The sequence below is a fragment of the Sorex fumeus genome, unplaced genomic scaffold (assembly GCF_029834395.1).
Source record: "Sorex fumeus unplaced genomic scaffold, SorFum_2.1 ptg000093l, whole genome shotgun sequence".
Taxonomy (NCBI): Eukaryota; Metazoa; Chordata; class Mammalia; order Eulipotyphla; family Soricidae; genus Sorex; species Sorex fumeus.
This window is the reverse complement of record NW_026606150.1, coordinates 9,647,045-9,667,071: the sequence shown is the minus strand read 5'-3', so window position 1 is coordinate 9,667,071 and position 20,027 is coordinate 9,647,045. Positions and strand designations below refer to the sequence as shown.

Sequence of the window (20,027 nt, the reverse complement as noted above, 5' to 3'; positions counted from 1 at the left end):
GCGGACTGTCCAGGCCCTGGACTGAGCCGTGACTCCGCCGCGGGCCAGGAAATGCCCTTCGCCCTGGAGCTGCCCACGCTGCTTCCTGGTTGCCTTCGGGAAGCGCTGGGGGAAACCCCAACCCCGCCCCCTGGGCCGCGCACCTGGGGGGGCACCCAGGGGCCGGGGGGCTCCAGGCAAGGGGGTGCAGGGGGCGATCCAGGCAGGGGGCGGGGCACCCAGGGGGCTCCGGCTCTCCCTTACGCGCTGTCACCAGGTGGCAGAGTCAGAGGGTGACAAGGGCCAGCCCAGGTCCCTGGGCAGGAGGCCACACGCCTAGTTGGGAGGACGCTGACCCCTGCCGCCCTGGCCACGGAGTGGAGGGCAATAATGAGACGTTCTGGGGTTCTGGGAGGTGGGAACGTTTATTTGGAAGTCTGGGGGAGCAGGATTTGGAGGCGCAGCACAGCTGCTCCCGGGCGCGTCCATGCGGTGGGTGACCGGTCCTTGGAGGTCAGGGAATCAGGGCGGCTACTGAGGACCCTCCGGGGCCTCCTGGCCCAGGGCAGCTCCTTACTCCTGCTTCCTCCCTAGCGTAGGAAGGCCGCGATGGTCACCGCCTGCAGGCAGGCCTCCAGGCCGTGCAGCACCAGGAGCGCCAAGCTGAGCCAGGAGTCCAGCCAGAGCACCAGAGTCTGCCAGAGGAGGAAGTAGGCTGCCAGCACAGCACAGCCCAGGGTGAGGGCCAGGCTGGCGGCCAACGGCCCCTCGGACTCCGTCAGATTGCCCTGGGCACCTGCAGAGGAGAGCGGGCGTGAGCAGGCGGGCGCTGTGCGGGGGGGGGGCCCCCGTGGGGTCTCCCGCTGCCTGGCACAGACGCAGCACCCTCAGGACCCCAAAGCCTGGGCTGAGCCTGTCTGGAGTCAGGGGCCACGGGTGGGGTGCCACAAAGGGGCGTGGGCCAGATGGGCACTGTGAAGCAGGTCCCCGGGCTGCACCCGGTGGGCCGCTGTGCCGGGGAGAAGGCAGAGCCTGCCAGACTCCCGTCCCGGGGGGGGACCCCATGCTTGCGGGGGCCGGTGGCACCCCATCCGGACGCGTCTCCCGGCGGTGCCCCTCGTGAATAGTTGATGGCTGAAAGGTGAGCCACGTGGCTCCAGGCACCCCCGCGCCCGGTGGGCGTCCACTCACCCGGGCCCGGCGTCCACTCACCCAGGCCCAGTCGCAGGGCCTCCAGGGCCCCGAGCAGGAGCAGCAGCGCCACGTCGCGGGCGGCGAGGCCCAGGGGGTAGCTGAAGGCCTGGGCTGAAGGCGGCAGAGGGGGGTCAGCTCGGGGCCAGGCCGTGGGGCCGCCCCGCCCGCCAGCCCCCCACGGGCAGCCCCTCACTCTTGTAGGCCAGCAGCAGGAGCGAGGCGAGGACGTGGCCGGAGCAGAAGGCCGCGCTGAGGCATAGCAGCAGCTGCAGCGGCAGGGACGAGAGCCGCGGTGGTCAAGGACTGTCCAGCCAGGGCCCCTCGGGCGGACCCTCCCACGCCAGGGCAGGCCCCTCCCCTCGCTGCCCGCCACCCCTGGGGCGCGGAGGCACCTCCCGCCTGACCCCAGGGACCCCCTCGTCCCACCCCCAGCAGGGCGGGCGGGCAGGGGGTGGGGCCGGCTGCGCCCAGGAAGGATACCACGGTGGTGGGTCCCCCTGTGGAGAGAGGGGTGACCGCTGCTGACCTGGGCGTGGGGAGTGAGGCCGCCTGCGCCCAGGCCCAGGAGACGGCAGCCCGCCAGGCCTCACACTGCCCTGACCACCAGGGCAGGCCACCACTCCCCCTCACGGCACACTCCTTCACCCCAGAGTACCGGGCGACAGCGTCGGCCTGGGGACTGGGCAGGGGAGCGGAGGCCCCGCAGCCCACACTGCAGTCAGCCGGAACCAGGCCAGGGGCTGGGGCGTCAGCCAGAACCAGGCCCAGTACTGGGGGGGTTGGGGGGAAGGGGAGGGAGGGGGCGGCAGCAGAACCAGGCTCAGGACCCGGGCATCAGCCAGAGGCAGGCTCAGGACCCGGGCATCAGCCAGAGGCAGGCTCAGGACTGGGGCATCAGCCAGAACCAGGCCCTGGACCGGTGGTGTGGGGGGGGTCAGCCGGAACCATGCCCAGGATTGGGGGGCCCAGCCGGAACCAGGCCCAGGATTGGGGGGCCCAGCCGGAACCAGGCCCAGAACAGGGGAGTCAGCCGGAACCAGGCCCCGGACTGGGGCATCAGCCAGAACCAGGCCTAGAATGGGGGGGGGGGGGGCGGCAGCAGAACCAGGCCCAGAACAGGGGAGTCAGCCGGAACCAGGCCCCGGACTGGGGCATCAGCCAGAACCAGGCCCCGGACCGGAGGGGGGGGTCAGCCGGAACCAGGCCCAGGATTGGGGGGTCCAGCCAGAACCAGGCCCAGAACAGGGGAGTCAGCCGGAACCAGGCTCAGGACCGGGGCATCAGCCAGAGGCAGGCTCAGGACTGGGGGGTGTGTCAGCCGGAACCAGGCCCAGAACAGGGGGGTCAGTCGGAGCCTGGACCAGAACCACTACTGCCTAGAACCCGGCTGGGGGGCAGGTGGCCCACCCCTGTGGCCGGGTGGGACCTCCAGAAGAGGGTCTGGACGCCCCCTTCTAGAGCCTTCTGCCTGGGAGGGGTCTGGATAGGCCACGCCCCCACAGCCGAGGCCGGGTCTGGACAAGCCCTGGGGCTTTGGAATCTGGACCCTGTGGGTGGGATCTCAAGCGGATCTGCGAGGCAGGGGTGGGCGGGGGGGGGGGGCAGTGGGCGACAATGGGCAGGGAGGACAGTGGCCAGGGAGGACAGTGGCCAGGGAGGGCCAGTGGGCGACAATGGGCAGGGAGGACAATGGCCAGGGAGGGCCAGTGGCCGGGGAGCGCCGGCGGGCGGGGCGCCGGGGGCAGGTGCAGTGGACGCGGCCCCCCCCGGGCGCCCCCCGGGCGCCCCCCCGGCCCCAGCGACCCCCCCAGCGGCCCTCGGCGCGGAGCCGCAGCCGGGCAGAGCCCCAGGGCGGGGGCGCGGGCGGGGGTCGCCTTCCGCGGCGCCCGACCCGCGGCCGCGGGTCCGGGGTCCGGGGTCCGGGGTCCACCCCGCCCCGCCCCGCCCCGCCTCACCCCGCGCCGCCGCCATCTTGCCGGCCCCGCCCGCCGGCGCCGCCGCGATCCCGGAAGCCCGAGCCGCTACGTTCGCGCCGCTTCGGCCATCTTCGCTTCCCGCCGCGTCTCGGGGCCGCGTCCGAGGCCCGCTCGGCCGCTCGGCAGTGCTCGGGCCCCTTCGGACGGAGGCGACCGAGACCCACCGAAGGGCGCTGGACCCGGCTCGGGACCGCTCGGAAGGACTCGGCCCCGCTTCGTCCGCGCTCGGGACCGTTCGGGAGGACTCGGCTCCGCTTCGGGCGGACTCGTCTCCCGCTCGCGGCGGGTCCGGCGAAGCCTGAGGCGCGCGGTCTCCTGGACCTGGCCGAGCCGCGTCGGTCGAGGGAGGGACTCGGCCCACGGCCGGCCAGTGCTTCTGGCCGGGAACTCGCCCGCTGGGCCTCCTCGGAGCGGAGGAGGATTGGGCAGAACCGCTCGGAGACTCTCGTGTGGCCTCGGGCGGACTCGGGCCAATTCGGCTCCGCACTTCGGGCCGCTTCGGCCCTCTTCGGTTTCGGACTCTTGACCGTCGGCTCCGGCCGCTGGGCCTCTTCGTGCCGGTTCGGCCCTGTTCGGGTAGGCTCGGCTCGGCTCGGCGCTCGATTTAACTCGGCCCGGCCCGGCTCGGCTCGGCCCGGCTCGGCTCGGCCCGGCCCGGCTCGGCTTGTCCGGCCCGGCTCGGCTCGGCTCGGCTCGGCTCGGCGCTCGGCTCGGCTCTCAGCTCGACTCGGCTCTCAGCTCGGCTCGGCTCGGCTCGGCTCGGCTCGGCGCCCGGCTCGGCGCTCGGTTCGGCCCGGCTCGGCCCGGCTCGGCTCGGCTCGGCTCGGCGCTCGGCTCGGCTCGGCTCGGCTCGGCGCTCGGCTCGGTACCGCTTCGGCCGGTCCTCGGGCGGCCCCGCTTCGGGCCCCGTCCCGGCCTTCGGGCGGCCCCGGCCGGCGCCTTCGGGCGCGCTCGGCGGAGTCCGGATGGAGGACTCGGAAGCGGCCGCGAAGCAGCTGGGCCTGGCCGAGGCGGCGGCCGTGGCGGCCGCGGCCGCTGTGGCGGCGGCGGCCGCGGCCGCTGCGGGGGGCGAAGCGGAGGAGCCGGTGCTCAACCGGGAGGAGGACTCGGAGGATGGCGGCGACTCGGAGGCGGAGCGCGACACGCGGCGGGTGACGGCCGTGGCGGTGATGGCTGCGGACTCCGGGCACATGGACATGGGCGCCGAGGCCCTGCCGGGCTCCGACGAGGCCGCCGCAGCCGCCGCCTTCGCAGGCAAGTGGGCCCGCCCTGCACACCGGGCACCTGCCGGACACACACCCACCCCGTGCACCCACGCTGCCCCCGACCTGTGCATCCCAGCGCGGGCACCGTGCACACCTGCACTACCTGCCTTGCGCAGAGCTGCTCAAGCAGCACACCTGCCCGTGCACACTTGTCTGTGCGCACCGGCCTATGCACACCTGCCCATGCATCACACCTGCCCTGCACACCTGCCTGTGCACACCTGCCCGTGCACGCTTGTCTGTGCACACCGGCCTATGCACACCTGCCCATGCATCACACCTGCCCTGCACACCTGCCTGTGCACACCTGCCCGTGCACGCTTGTCTGTGCACACCCACCTATGCACACCTGCCCATGCATCACACCTGCCCTGCACACTTGTCTCTGCACACCTGCCCTGTGAGATCGGCTCCTGCCTGCCTTGCTCGCTTGTTCCCCTGTACCCCTGCCCTGCACGTGACCCCGAGCTCGGCCCGTGCACCCTCTCCTGGAACCCAGCCCCCCCACATACCCAGCTCACCCCGGACCCCTTCTCTGCACTCACCTTTCAGGGTGCCGCTGATCCGGGGGCTCGGGTGTGGTTCCCCGGTGGAGGGCCCCGAGGGGGCGTGTCTGGCCTGTGAATGGGGTCCTGCTGCTTGTCTGCAGGTCCCACTAGCTACTGTGCCCTGAGCCCCGAGAGGGGCGCCTCCCTGCCCAGTGCTCGGCCCCGCTCTGGCGACCCCCGGCACACTTGCCGATGGCCTTCCGGGGGCGTCGGGGCCAAGGCTGGGGATGCGCTTGGAGCGGCCGCTGGCTTCCTCGGCCTCCCCGTCCCGCTGCCCGCTTCTCTACTCTCAGGAGAGGGGCAGTGACCGTCCACACTGAGTCCGCCCCTCTACCGCAGAGGTAACCACCGTGACGGTGGCCAACGTGGGCTCCTCGGCTGACAACGTCTTCACCACATCGGTGGCGAACGCGGCCTCGCTCTCAGGACATGTGCTGGTAAGTTCCATGAGCACCAGGCCCTGAGCAGGGTGGTCGCAGCCGGGGCCTCTCGCCTCACGGATTCAGGCACCCGGGACAGCTGTGGCCAGTCAGTGGCCAGCCTGGGCTCAGACACACCCGGGCTGCACACAACTCAGTGCCCGCTGCCCAGTGCCCGGCGCTGTCCCCAGCAGGGCCGAGGCTCTGCGGCCTCAGCTTTGTCCTCTGGGTGAGGTGAGTGGCACCCTGGGGCAGGGAGAGGTGGACCACCAGGGGAGCTCAGTGAGCAGAGACAGCCAAGCCTGGCAGGGGTAGTGTAGACGAGTGGGCTCTGGCAAGTGTAGACAGGTGAGTTGAGGTGAAAGCGCAGACAGCTGAGTGGGTTCGGGCGAAAGGGTAGGCAGTTGTGCAGGCCCCCGGGAGAGCGTAGACAGCTGAGTGTAGGTCGTCAGGTGAATTCAGACGAGTGTAGACAGCCATGCATTTCTGGGCGAGTGTAGACAGTTGAGGCGAGAATGTGGACGTGAGGGGGCTGGAGCGGTAGCACAGCAGGGAGGGCTTTGCCTTGCATGCGGCCGACCCGGGTTCGATCCCCGGCATTCCGTATTCCCCCAAGCACTGCCAGGAGTAATTCCTGAGTGCAGAGCCAGGAGTAACCCCTGAGCATCGCTGGGTGTGACCCAAAAAGCAAAGTAAAAGCTAAAAAAAATTTAAAAAAGAGTGTGGATGTGAGTGGGGTGCTGGCTGCTGGTGACCCCAGGTGGCCGGCCTTCGCCCTGGCTGACCCCTGTGGTCCCTCCGGTCTGCCCGGGGCTCAGCGTCTGGGGCGTGATCATGCCAGGCGTCCTGTGGTGGCCTCAGCTGCAGGGACGGGAAACCCCGCGACTCACCGTGGAGTTGGGGTGGTGGGTGCCGGGCAGGCTGTTGTCTGGGCGTGGGCCCGGCAGCCCCGTGGGGAGTGTTGACGTGCGGCTGAGGCCCGCGGTTCTCTCCAGTCTGGCCGGACGGCCCTGCAGCTGGGCGACAGCCTGAGCGCGGAGAAGGCCACCCTGATCGTGGTGCACACGGACGGGAGCATCGTGGAGACGGCCGGGCTCAAGGGCCCCGCGGCCCCGCTCACCCCAGGTAACGCGGCCCCGCCGCCTCCGTCCTCCTGCCCCTCCGTGGCCCCGGCGTGCTGCGGGCCCGGCCACTCCCTCCTGCTTCCTCTGCCCAGGGCCTCCGTCCCCTCCGGCTGCTCTGGCTTCTGTCCAGGAGAAGGGCGGGACCAAGTACAACTGGGACCCCTCGGTGTACGACAGCGAGCTGCCCGTGCGCTGCCGGAACATCAGCGGCACCTTGTACAAGAACAGGCTGGGCTCCGGTGAGCCGCCCGCCAGCGTCCTGCGGGCTCGGGCTCCTCGTCCGTCTGTCTGTCCCTCAGCATCCCATGGGCTCGGGCTCCTCGTCCGTCTGTCCGTCAGCGTCCTGTGGGCTCGGGCTCCTCGTCCGTCTGTCTGTCCGTCAGCATCCCATGGGCTCGGGCTCCTCGTCCGTCTGTCCGTCTGTCCGTCAGCGTCCTGTGGGCTCGGGCTCCTCATCCATCTGTCTGTCAGTCAGCATCCCGCAGGCTCATGCTCCTCATCCGTCTGTCTGTCCTTCAGCGTCCCATGGGATCGGGCTCCCTGTCCATCTGTCTGTCTTTGGCATCCCGCGGGCTCGGGCTCCCTGGCCGTCTGTCCGTGTGCCCATCAGCGTCCCACGGGCTCGGGCTCCTCGTCCATCTATCTTGTCTGTCAGCGTCCCACGGGCTCGGGCTCCCTGGCCGTCTGTCCGTCCATCAGCATCCCACGGGCTCGGGCTCCCTGGCCGTCTGTCCGTCCATCAGCATCCCACGGGCTCGGGCTCCCTGGCCGTCTGTCCGTCCATCAGCATCCCACGGGCTCGGGCTCCCTGGCCGTCTGTCCGTCAGCATCCCATGGGCTCAGGCTCCTCATCCGTCTGTCTGTCCTTCAGCGTCCCATGGGATCGGGCTCCCTGTCCATCTGTCTGTCTTTGGCATCCCGCGGGCGTGGGCTCCCTGGCCGTCCGTCCGTCCATCAGCAACCTGCAGGCTTGGGCTCCCCAGCCATCTGTCCGTCTGCCCATCAGCGTCCCATGGGCTCGGGCTCCTCGTCCATCTGTCTGTCTTTGGCATCCCGTGGGCACGGGCTCCCTGGCCGTCTGTCCATCCATCAGTGTCCCATGGGCTCGAACTCCCTGACCGTCTGTCCATCCATCCATCAGCATCCCGCGGGCTCGGGCTCCCTGTCCGTCTGTCTGTCTTTGGCATCCCGCGGGCTCGGGCTCCCTGGCCGTCTGTCCGTCCATCAGCGTCCCATGGGCTTGGGCTCCCTGGCTGTCTGTCCGTCCATCAGCATCCCGCAGGCTTGGGCTCCTCGTCCATCTGTCTGTCTTTGGCATCCCGCGGGCTCGAACTCCCTGGCCGTCTGTCCATCCATCCATCAGCATCCCGCGGGCTCGGGCTCCCTGTCCGTCTGTCTGTCTTTGGCATCCCAGGGGCTCGGGCTTCCCGTCCGTCCGTCCGTCCGTCCTTTGGCGGTGCCCCGTGGCTCGGCTCCCCCGTGGCAGGCTCGCCCGCGCTGCCCCCCGCGTCCCAGGGTCGCGGCCCCTCGCCCCTCTGAGGCCCGGTCCTCCTGCAGGCGGCCGAGGACGCTGCATCAAGCAGGGCGAGAGCTGGTACAGCCCCACGGAGTTCGAGGCCATGGCGGGGAGGGCCAGCAGCAAGGACTGGAAGAGGAGCATCCGCTACGCCGGCCGCCCGCTGCAGTGCCTCATCCAGGTGCCGCGGGGTCGTGGCGGCGCTCCCTGGCCGGGGGTGGGGTGGGGCGCGGCGCTGAGGACCCCTGAGGTGACTCCGGCCCCCTCTCAGGACGGCATCCTGAACCCCCACGCTGCCTCCTGCACGTGCGCCGCCTGCTGTGATGACATGACCTTGGTGAGCGCCGGGTCAGGAGTCGGGGGTCAGGGGGCATGACTTCAGGGGTGTAGCTCTCTGTGACTGGCCCTGAGGGAGGGTTGGGGGGACCTGGGGGGATGCTGAGTCCGCCTTCCGGTGCCTGCTTCCCGGCGTCCCCTTCGGGGGGCTGTCGGGGTGGCCGCAGGCGGGGCGGGGGTCCCGGGCAGCTCAGCCTCACGCTGGCGCCACCGGGCGAGCTGCTCTCCAGGGCGACTCCCGCTCGCCCCTGTTGTCCTGTGACCTGTTGCGGAGGGTCCCCTGCAGGGGCCCCATGGCCCGGGGTGGGTGGGGGGGTGTCGCCCAGGTGGAGCCGCCCTGGGGCCCTCCCTAGAGTGACGGTTCCGCTCGCTCTCGGGATTGGGGTCGGCCGCACCGCGCCCCCAACCCCACCTTTGCCCCAGAGCGGCCCGGTCAGGCTCTTCGTCCCCTACAAGAGGCGCAAGAAGGAACACGAGCTGCCCAGCACCCCCGTGAAGAAGGAGCCCCCCAAGAACATCACGCTGCTCCCTGCCACTGCGGCCACGGCCTGTGAGTGAGAGGGCGGGGGCCACGGCCGCCCCAAGAGAGGAGTCCCCTCCTGCCCCTGTCTGGACTCATCCGTGTCCCCCCACCCCCCAGTCTGCGTGGCTCCGGCCAGCCGCGCACTGCAGGGCCAGGCTGAGGCTCGGCCTCTCTTGCAGTCACAGTGACCCCCTCGGGACAGATCACTACCTCCGGCGCCCTGACCTTTGACCGAGCGTCCACCGTGGAGGCCACGGCCGTCATCTCCGAGAGCCCCGCCCAAGGCGACGTCTTCACAGGAGCCACGGGTAACCCCAGCCCCTCCCCTGAGCCCCTCGCCTGCGACCACCCGGGGCTGGAGCCACAGGCCCTCAGAAGCTTCTGCTCCCTTGGTCCCGAGTGACACCGCAGGCCATGTGGTGGGGGGTCCCGGTGGCACCCAAAAAAGGGGGCGGGGCCGGCCGGCCTGGCTGCGCGCCCTCCCCCGTCACCCCCAGGGACGCCCCGCTTCCCCCTGCTGGCCGTCTACACCCCGGTCCCCTGCGGCGGGGGCTGCGTGAGCGAGTCGGCTGCCAGCTGGAGTGTTCTGCCCCCAGTGCAGGAGGCGGGGGTGCAGCCCCCCTGCCGGGCCGGCCACCCCGAACCCCACTACCCCGGCTACCAGGGCAGCTGCCAGATGACGCCCTTCCCCGAGGCTGCGCTGCCAACGGCCCACCCCAAAATAGGTGAGTCGGCGGGCCCGAGCCCGCCCGCCCGCCACCTGGGCCTGTGGTGTAGATGCCGCCGGGCTTGTCACGAGCATGTCAGGGTGAACACTGGCTGGGCCGCAGGCACCTGCCCCCTGGGGTGGAACTCACAGTGGGCCCTGTCGGGACACGTCTCCAGCCAGGCGGCACCCGTCACCCAGTCCTGCACCCACACAGCCCCTCCTGGGTGCCATCACCCCCGCACACCTGCGCTCCTGCCCCGCACCCCCCGCACACCCACCCCACACACCTGCACACCCACCTCACACACTCGCACTCCTGCACACCTGCACTCCTGCCCCACACCCCCGCACCCCCGCACACCTGCACTTCTGCCCCGCACACTCGCACCCCTGCACACCTGCCCCGCACACCTGCACTCCTGCACTCCCACCCTGCAGACCTTTGCAGCCATTTCTGTCCACCTGCCCCGCACACCCTCCCTCCTGCCTCCTGGCCTGGCACTGTCTTTCCTCAGCCCTGCAGCCCCCACCAGGTTTCGTGCTGCATTGGGCCCTGGCAGCTCTCTCGAGGGCCCTGAAGCCCTGGGTCCCACCCGAGTTCTGCCAGGAACCCGCTTGGTCTGGGCCGGTGCCCACACCTGTCCACTCACACTGGTCAGTGCACACACACCTCCATCGCCCCCGTCTCTCAGTCTTCCTCACGCCTGTCCTCCCCGCCCCGAGCCCGCACCCGAGTCTAGTGCAGATACGGCAGGGTGGGGGTGCCTGTGAGGTGGCCTTGGTGCCTTGGCCATGGTGGGAGCCGCCCCCGCACCTGGGGAGTCTTGCCATGCCGTGGTCTGAGCCCTCAGCCGCCGCCCATCTCGGGGCTGACTCCTGGCTCTGCTCGGGGCTGACTCCCGGCTCTGTGCTCGGGGCTGACTCCCGGCTCTGTGCTCGGGGCTGACTCCCGGCTCTGTGCTCGGGGCTGACTCCTGGCTCTGTGCTCGGGGCTGACTCCCGGCTCTGTGCTCGGGGCTGACTCCCGGCTCTGTGCTCGGGGCTGACTCCCGGCTCTGTGCTCGGGGCTGACTCCCAGCTCTGTGCTCGGGGCTGACTCCCGGCTCTGTGCTCGGGGCTCCGTCCTGGTGGGGCTCGGGGATGGAACCGGGCCTCAGCGGCAGAGCCTGTGCACAGCCCCGAGGGGGGTGCGAGCCTGCCTTGTCCGCCTCCCTGCAGTGCTGACCTCGCTGCCCGCCCTGGCGGCGCCCCCCTCGGCGGCCAGCAAGGCCGTGTCGTCGGCAGTGCTGAGCGGGCTGGAGGTGCCGGAGCCGCGGAGCTGGCTGTACCTGGAGGAGATGGTGGACTCGCTGCTCAGCACCGCGCAGCAGCTGAAGACGCTGTTCGAGCAGGCCAGGCAGGCCGGCGCCTACCGCGACGGCGCCGGGGGCCCGGCCCGAGTCCCGGCGGACGCTGAGCGGAAGGAGGTAAGGGGCGAGCCACGCGGCTGGGCAGACGGGGTCGGGGCAGGGGACGGCGCTGGGCGTGGCCTGCAAACAGCTCCCCTCTGTTCCTCTTTCCCGGGCTCAGAGGAAAGAGCTTTTCAGGCCCTTCCTGTCCTTCTCCCACTTCCCCACCGGGCCGGAGCTGTGCGCGCCGGGACCACGAGCACGCGGGATACACATGTGTGCAGGGGGCTATGACCACATGGGGGCACACACGTGTTCACAGAGGCACATGCACGACCATACGGGGATACACACATGTTCACTGAGGCACATACATGCGGTTCCCAGGGCTGCATCCACATAGGGACACACATGTGCACCGATGCCGTGACCACCCGGGGACACACATGTGCACTGAGACTCACACGCGTGTGCGCTGGGGTTGTGACCACAGGGGGCTCACATGTGTTCGCCGCCTGACAGTTGCTTCCTGGTTGGCCGCCCCTTACAGCGCTCACACGCGTGCCTGTGGGTGTGTCAGAACATGGCTTTGGGCACTGGCAGGAGAGAGGGGAGGCTGTCTGGGCCGTGCTAGGTACACAGGGGCACCAGGGACTTGAACCCATGCCCTCAGGCTTGCAGGGCTACCAGCACTGTGTGTCTGCAGGCCTCGTTCTGGAGACAGTGTGTTCACGTGGGGCCCCGGGGTCAGTCTTGATGGGTCTCTGCCAGCCACACTCTGAGGAAGCTAGAGATGGGGTGTGTGTGTGCGTGTGTGTGTGTGTGTGTGTGTGCGTGTGTGTGTTTGTGCACGCCATGCCCAGGGCTGCTTGAGGTTACTCTGTCTGCACTCAGGAACCACTCCTGGCAGTGCTTGCGGGACCTTATGGGATGCTGGGGCTCGAACCCAGGTTGGCTGTGTGCAAGGCAAGCGCCCTCCCTGCTGTGCTATCGCTCAGGCCCCTAAAGAGATCATTTAAAGGGTTTTTGTTTGGCTTTTGTTCTGGGGACACACCTGGCAGTGCTCAGGGCTCCCTCCTGGCTCTGCTCAGAGATCACTCCTGGGGCTCGGGAGACCGTATGGGGTGCTGGAGATCGAACCCGCGGCACTCATGTGCACAGCAAGCAGCTCCCCCCGTGATGCCTCTCCGGCCCTTGGAGTGTTTTCTGAGCCATGTAATTCCTCGGGCTGGAGAGAGCACCGTGGGGAGGGCGTTTGTCTGCATGCGGCCTACCCAGCTTCGACCCCCGGCACCCCATATGATTTCCCAAGTACCTCCAGGAGAAATTCCTGAGTGCAGAGCCAGGAGGAACCCCTGAGCATCACAGGCGTGGCCCCAAACCAGAAGCATGGGATTGTAGTTGCGGGGCCGGATGGTGCCGTGGGCCGGCGCTTCCCTCGCGTGCCACTGGGTTCGGTCCGCGGCACCGCGTGTGCTCCCGCCCTGTCCGGAGTCAGCCGAGCATCGCTGGGTGTGGCCCCCAAACTGAGACCCCGGGAGCCGCACTGTCGGGAAGTGGATACAAGCTCACACCTGAGCTCCAGAAGAGCGGGGCTCGGGTGGGAAGTGGGGCCTTGTCGCCCGAAGGTTGGGCAGCTTTGCGGGGCCGGTGCTGGAGGGTTGGGTGTGGCGGTGCCCACAGCAGCCCTCACGTCTCCCCCAGCCGCTGGCACCTGAGTCTGGCCGCTGTTTGCATGTGGCCGGGCCCCCAGCCGGACTTCGCTCTCGGGGCCAGGAGGCTGTGGGGCCTTTGCGGGCAGGAAGGGCACGTGCAGTCAGCCTTGGGTGTCCCTCAAGGCTGGGACCTGCTGGAAGCCCAGCGCCCTGGGGAGCCTGAGCCTCTGGAGGGAGCCCTGTGACGGTGCTCCCTGCTGTGGGGGGCTTTGACTGTGCTCCCTTCTCTGGAGGGGCTGAGACAGTGCTCCCTGCCCCCGGGGACTGTGACAGTGCTCCCTGCTCTGGGGGGTCTGTGGCTGTGGCCTGTCGCCTCTGTGGCCCGTCTTCCTGCTTCTCGGTCTCCCTAGGTGTGACCCCTGCCCAGTTTGCCAGAGCCCCGACCCTCCTCGGTACCCTTGTGGCTGTGTCATCCACACGTCAGTTAGGGGCGTGCATCCTGAGCACGTGTGCGAGTGTGTGTCCGTGTGTGAGCGTGTGCAAGCATGTGGGGGGCGCGCATCTGTGTGGGCGTGCGCTCTGCGGGAGCCGGGAGCCGGGGCCGGTGCTCCCCTGCGAAGTCTCGCGAATCATTAACTCCGGTGAGCGGGAAGTCATTTGGCGGGGCCCGTGGCCCTGCCCTGGACTCCGGCCCTCGAGCTCCGTGTCTGTGGAGCAAGCGGGGTGGGGGGGAGGGCAGGGCAGTGCCGTGGGGGGTCGGGGGCGCCCGGCCCTCCCTACCGAGAGCCCCAGGACCGTGTGCGAATGGGGCCTGGGGTACCAGTCCCAACAGGCTCCCTGCCCGCCCCGCACTGTGGGGGCCGCGGGTGAGCCTTCCTGAACCTTCGTTTGCAGCTGTGCAGGGCCAGGGACAACTTGCGGGCACAGGTGGAGCTGCCCCGTGCCCCTTGGGCAGGGTCTGGTCACTTCCCAGAGACCTGGTGTGCTCACGCTGAGGACGGCCGTGTGGCAGGGGTGAGGGCGGGAAGAGCCCCGCAGGGCCGCCCGGCACCAGGGCCCAGTGGGCTTCGGCTCCGGGTGGGTGCGGGCGAGGTGGCCGCGGGTCTGGGGCCGCTTCCTCTTTTCACTCACCGGCCGCAGCCCTGCCCACCCCGGCGGCCACAGGTGTGCGCCCACCCCACCACGGCCTGTGGACGCGACCCGCGGGGCTCTCTTCTCCTTTCAGTCCCCGCGGGCCGTGCCCACAGGTGCCCGGACTCTCGGGCCAGACGGGGCCCAGCGTGGTGGCCGTGAAACGGCCCGTCATGCCGTGCTGCTCCCGGCGGCCCGCTGCGGGGGCTGTGTGTTGCCCCCAGCCCGAGAGCGCCGAGCCCTGCTTGGGGGAGACGCCGACCCCCAGAAGCCCGGCTCCAGGCTGCGGGGGAAGTGAGAGAGGAAGTGCTGGCTGACCGTTCGCGTTCTGTTCCTCGTGGAACGGAACGGAACGGGGGGCGGCCCTCGAGCCGCACAGAGCCTGGGGGGCTGCCACGCGCGCCCCGCTGCCGCCCAAGGCCGGTGCCCGCCCCGCGCCTCTTGGCCCGTGACCGTCGCGTGCGCCCTGCTGCCTGGAAACAAAATCCCTTGATCCTGGGCGCTGGGCGGGCGACTCTAATCCCCGGCTCGCTCCTGGCGCCAGGCGAGGCCGCGGCCGCTTCCCCCTTCCCCCTCCCGGCCACACCCTCGGCGCGGCCCCACGGAACCACTGGGTCTCAGCCACAGCCTGTGCTCGGCCCTCGGGTCCCCAACGGCTGGGGGTGCCCACAGCCCCCCCAGTGCCCCGTAACCCCACGTCAGCTCACAGCCTGTGCCCCTTCACAGTCTCGCGTCCCTCCCAGCCCGTGACCCCTCAGCCCGCTGCCCCTCGCAGCCCTGCATATGCACACAGCCCCTGCTCCCCCTCAGCCCGCAGAGCGTCCCCTCTCAGCCCCCGTCCTGCGCGGGCCACGGCCCCTCGGCTCCTCATAAGCCCCGCGCGGGCCAGCCGTGGGTCAGGGCGGGACGTGGGACGGGCGGTGCGGGGGGCTTGGCCGGGAACCCCGACCATCAGGCGGAGGGCGGCGAGGAAGGGCCCCCCACACGGGCAGGGCTGGCCGCGGGCTCCCGCGTTCCCTCTCCGCCCCTGCCCCACGCGTCTGGCCAAGCGCTCCCCCCCCCTGCCAGGGCCTCAGTTTCCTCATGGGGAGTCTGTGCTGCCTCCACTGGGAGGCCGGGCTCTCCTCTGCCTCCTGTGTGTGGGGTCAGTCGCGGGGTCCCGGGAGCGAGGGGCCCTGAGGCCTCACGGGGGACGTGGGGGCCCCAGGGGCCCGCGGGAGGGAGGCCCGGCAGCTGCTGACCCTGCCTGTCGGTGTCCCTGCAGCGAACCTGCGTCAACTGTGGCCGGGAGGCCCTGAGCGAGTGCACCGGCTGCCACAAGGTCCACTACTGCTCCACCTTCTGCCAGCGCAAGGTACTGGCCGGCGCGAGGTGGGCGTGTCCGGGGCTGTGAGCTGCCCCCGGGCTGCTGGAGGGAGGGCTGGGGGGGGGCGTGCGTGGGGGGGTCTGGGCGTCCGGTGGGATGGGGCGGGTGTGCGCGTGAGGGTGTCTGGGTGTCCGATGGGATGATGTGGGAGGGTGGGTGTGAGGGTGTCTGGGTGCCGGATGGTGCGAGGGGGTTCTGCGATGCTGAGTGAGGGTGTCTGGGTTGTTGAGCCTGTGTGTGTCAGTGTGAGGGAGGCTGTGCTTGTGGGGGGTCTGTGTGTAAAGGTGTCTGCCGGTGAGTGCGAGGGTGCGTCGAGAGTCGTTTATGAGGGTGCCTGGGTGTTAGGTGGGTGTGGCGAGGGTGTTTTTACAGTTGCGTGAGGGTGTCTGAGTGTCCAGGCACCTGCGTGTGAGGGTGTGGTGGGGGCCGTTGGACGGTGCCCGGAGGTGTGGGGGCGTGGGGGTGTGAGAGCGGGGCGTGGGTGGGTGTGGGTGCGGGGCTGTGCCGCCTGGCCGTGTGGGGTGTGAGAGTGTGTGAAGTGCTCGCGCTGGGTTGCTCCCGGTGCCCGCCCGCCCGCCTGCGGGTGCAGCTGGCCGCGCTTTGGTTTCGCTTTCCCCGGCTGCCAGCCCCAGGCAGCCGGTTGCCGTTTCCTGCCTTCGCTCCCCAGCCCACAGCCTGCCCACGGTCTGCTCGGCCGACCCTTGTTCCCACGAGGGCGGGACAGTGTGTGGCCAGGGACCTGCGGCCGTGGCCTCTGTGCCCAGGCTGTGGGGCTGTGGATCGCGGGGGGTTGCGTCTCGCTGTGTTAGAACCTTCCAGACTCTCCTCTAGAGGCTGCTGGGCTGTGCTGGTTCCCTGCCTGGCCGGTCCTGAGTGGTTCTGGGGTTCTGGGGGTGTGAGCAGCCCCCCAGGTCCCGTGTTTCCCTGCAGAGGCAGCTGCGTGCGCTTCCCCGTTCCTTTTGGGCTTTGAGCCCCACGGGGCAGTGCTCAGGGCTGGGCCGCACGCAGGACAGGGTCTTCTCCTGGCTCTCACCCCCGGCTCGGCAGGAATCTGCATCCCCGGGGTTGAATTCACACTTGCTTCTTTCTGACCAGGTTTTGACAGAGTGATCTCCTGTCATCAGAGGACCAAGGTGTTGGGATGACAGGTCCAAGTGCCCCGTGGCGGGCAGGGGGACACGCAACCATCCCTCTGTCCTCAGCATCTGCCCACAGCCCCAGCTCTTACGTGGCTTTCTGCTCCTGTTTCCTGCCGCCCACTTCTACCCTGCCTCGTGGTGGGACGAAGCCGCCTGGGGTCACTCTCTGCCGGCCCCACTGGCCTCCCTGAGACCCCGGCAGGCCCCCACTGCCCTTCACGGCTGTCCTAATCCCGACCTGCGTGCCCTTGGAGTTCCCGGGCGCCTGTCGGTTCTGACATCTGTGGGTCTCGCCTGGGCCCCTGGCGGGGGCTTGGGGCTCCCATTTCCACTGTGGCCAGGCAAAGGTGTTTCCTGGCACCACTGAGGGTCACCCTGAACACAGGCCCCACGCCCACCGTCCGCCTTGGCCTCCATGGGCAGGGGACAGGAACGCGCTCTCTGCCCCTGTCCCCAGCCCCCGTCCCCCCTAGTTTAAACTAGCTGAACTTGTTTGACCCAGGGGCCTGTCCCAGCCTAGGATGTTGATTAGGGGATGATTGGGACAATTTCCCACAGGTTATTTTTATCATTTTTTCTTTTGGCTCCTTTCTCTGAATTTGACCACTTTCCTTCCACTTTTTCCAGAACAAAGAGGCCAGGTTCCAATTCAGTTTTATTTGTTTCTTCCTTCCTTCCTTTTTCTTTCTCTCTTTTCTTTCTTTTGGCGGGGCTACACCTGACAAGAGCTCAGGGCTTAGTCCTGCCCCTATGCTCAGGGATAACGCCTGGCAGTGCTCAGAGAACCATATGGGATGCTGGGGATTGACTGTGAGCAAAACAAGTGCACTGCCTGCTGTGTATCTCTTTGGCCCTTTTATCTGTTTTTTTGTTCAATTTCGGGGCCACACCTGGTGGTGCTCTGGCGGTGCTGGACACGACCTCGCATATGCAGGCCACGCATCCGCCCACCCAGCCCACTCCCCAGCCCCGTCCAGGACTGCTAAATGAGGCTCCCGGGGGCAAGTCCGTTTTTGCTTTCCTCAGAATTAACCCACAGCAGCTTGGTCGGGTCCCTCGGCGCAGGTCACTCGGGAGGAGCTTCTAGCGCCTGGGTAGGGCTCGGAGGGGGCTGTGGGGAGAAGAGGAAGGAGGGTCCCCTTGCACGGGGCAAGGTTTGCGGTTCAGGAGGTTGGCACCGCTGAATTTGATCTGGAGCTGATTCCCAGAGTGAAGGCACCCCAGGGGCAAAGGCGGAGTCTGCGGTAGGACGGGGCGGGGTCTGGTAGAATCAGGGGCGGGGCTGCGGTAGAATGGGGCGGGGTCTGGTGTAATCAGGGGTGGGGTCTGCAGTAGAATCAGGGGCGGGGTCTGCAGTAGAATCAGGGGAGGGGTCTGGTGTAATCAGGGGCGGGGTTTGGTAGAATTAGGGGCGGGGCTGCGGCAGAACGGGGCGGGGTCTGGTGGAATCAGGGGCGGGGTCTGGTGTAATCAGGGGTGGGGTTTGGTAGAATCAGGGGCGGGGTTTGGTAGAATTAGGGGCAGGGCCGCGGTAGAACGGGGCGGGGTCTGGTGTAATCAGGGGAGGGGTCTGGTAGAATCAGGGGAGGGGTCTGGTAGAATCAGGGGCGGGGTTTGGTAGAATTAGGGGCAGGGCCGCGGTAGAACGGGGCGGGGTCTGGTGTAATCAGGGGAGGGGTCTGGTAAATTCAGGGGTGGGGTTTGGTAGAATTAGGGGCAGGGCCGCGGTAGAACGGGGCGGAGTCTGCAGTAGAATGGGGCGGGGTCTGGTGTAATCAGGGGAGGGGTCTGGTAGAATCAGGGGTGGGGTTTGGTAGAATTAGGGGCAGGGCCGCGGTAGAACGGGGTGGAGTCTGCGGTAGAACGGGGCGGGGTCTGGTGTAATCAGGGGAGGGGTCTGGTAGAATCAGGGGCGGGGTTTTGTAGAATTAGGGGCGGGGCCGCGGTAGAACGGGGCGGAGTCTGCGGTAGAACGGGGCGGGGTCTGGTGGAATCAGGGGCGGGGTCTGCAGTAGAATCAGGGGAGGGGTCTGGTAGGATCAGGGACGGGGTCTGGTAGGATCAGGGACGGGGTCTGGTAGGATCAGGGGCAGAGCGCGCAGTAGAATCAGGGGAGGGGTCTAGTAGAACCAGGGGCGGGGTCTGGGAGACCGGCCGTGGTCTTCGGCATGTCGCCGGGCAGGTTTTGCCGCAGAAGGGGGCGCATTCTGCCGGTGGGCTTAGGCAGCCCGTTTTAAGGACAGGGACAGGGCAGCACGGTGGGTTTCCGTTCTCCCTGACGTCGCTGGTCCATGGAAAGGCGCTTTCATCACGGGGTGTGGAAAGCATAAGAGGCACTGGGTGGACCACGCAGGACACCCTAGCTGCCTCTCTCTGCCCACGTGGGGGCTTGTGGCCAGGCTTTCTGCATTCCTGCGTCTGCCCAGGGAGGTGCAGGGTCCAGTGGAGGCACAGGGCTGAATGGGGGAGCTGCGTGTGCGCACGTGTTTGTGTGTGTGTGCGCGCGCATGTGTTTGGGAAGCTGGGGGGGGGGGCTGTGTGTGCGGGGCTGCGTGTGTGCAGGGTGTGCAGGCTCCTTGCAGGCTGTGTGCCAGAACACGCCTCCCCTGCAGCTGAGCGGGATCCCCGTGCCCGTGTCCCCTTTCAGGACTGGAAGGATCACCAGCACGTGTGTGGCCAGGCCACAGCAGTCGCCGTGCAGGCGGACGACGTCCACGTCGCTGAGGGCGTCATGGAGAAGGTGCCCGTGTGAAGTCTGGCGGCTGTGCCCCTTGGGGAGGACTTGGGGAGTTGAGAAAGGGAGAACTTGCTGGCCAAGTCACCAACAGACTCTCAGGGTCCCGCACCCCGGTGGGGAGGGGCTGCGTCCGGCGTGCAACCACGTGCGCCACATGTGTCCCTGCAATAAAGTGTGGCCCTGTCCCCTGCGTGCCTGCGCCTCCTTCGCGCCTCCCCGGGGCTTACAGGGCACCTGGGCCTGCCGGACGCCTCCAGCATGTATGGATATGCCCAATCCTCCCCGCAGGCTGTGCCCGCGGAGGGGGGAGGGTGTCACGCTGGCCCCTCGGGAGCGGGGGAGCCCCACGGTCAGTCTGCTCCTGGGGGCCGAGTGCCCTGTGCCGGCCCACCAGCTCCCTTCTCCAGGCCTCGGGCCACAGCCATGCGGGGCTTTCCTGCGCCAGTCTAGGGGGTTCTCATCCCGTCCCCACCTGGGCTCAGGCGCTCTGGGATTCAGGCCAGCGACCCCAGTGCCTGAGTGACCCACAGGGCCTCTGCCTCTGAGCCTGCTGCTGATGACAGACACGGTGGCCTGGGCCCTGGGGCTCAGCGCTGCGGGGCACGGGGCCAGGTGAGCTCCAGCACGCAGTGACCAGCAGGAAACCCAGCCCACGGAAGGGGCTCGGCACTGTGGCCGAGTAGGGCAGCAGAGACCGCCTGGTCACTAGACTGGCCCCTGCAGGTGTTGGCATGGCGTGGCCCATTCCCTTGCATGTGGGATGGAACCAGGAGTGCCATGGGGGAGCTGAGGTGTCCTGGCCACTCTGGGTGCCATGGGGCGAGTGTCCTGGCTGCTCCTGAGCCCAGCTGGTGGCAGCGCTGGCGATTCTGCCCAGAGATGTTATGGACGGGACGATGTTGGGACAGAAGTTGGACAGACCCCACAGGCCCCCACAGTGATGAAGCCTCAGTGACACCCAGGACCCCAGCCCCTGAGTGGCGTCTGCGGCTAGCCCTTGCTGAGCTCCGGGTGAGGCACCC

General features: G+C 68.9%; 2 protein-coding genes across 2 annotated transcripts; one reads left to right on the top strand and one right to left on the bottom strand.

Moving 5' to 3' along the window:
• Window positions 1-419: 419 nt before the first annotated feature.
• Window positions 420-3,305, bottom strand: TMEM80 (transmembrane protein 80). Its single transcript, XM_056131892.1, has 5 exons — window positions 3,129-3,305; window positions 1,655-1,670; window positions 1,367-1,461; window positions 1,192-1,284; window positions 420-775 (listed from the first exon to the last, which is right to left on the bottom strand). The coding sequence occupies exons 1-5, from the start codon at window positions 3,142-3,144 to the stop codon at window positions 570-572; spliced, it is 426 nt and encodes a 141-aa protein (XP_055987867.1). The 5' UTR covers window positions 3,145-3,305; the 3' UTR covers window positions 420-569.
• A 693-nt stretch (window positions 3,306-3,998) lies between these two features.
• DEAF1 (DEAF1 transcription factor) lies at window positions 3,999-19,196 on the top strand. The gene is made up of 12 exons (XM_056131901.1): window positions 3,999-4,403; window positions 5,302-5,399; window positions 6,377-6,506; window positions 6,598-6,744; window positions 8,063-8,202; window positions 8,293-8,358; window positions 8,781-8,907; window positions 9,060-9,188; window positions 9,477-9,605; window positions 10,808-11,055; window positions 15,028-15,117; window positions 18,916-19,196. The coding sequence occupies exons 1-12, from the start codon at window positions 4,115-4,117 to the stop codon at window positions 19,018-19,020; spliced, it is 1,698 nt and encodes a 565-aa protein (XP_055987876.1). The 5' UTR covers window positions 3,999-4,114; the 3' UTR covers window positions 19,021-19,196.
• The last annotated feature ends 831 nt before the right edge of the window (window positions 19,197-20,027 follow it).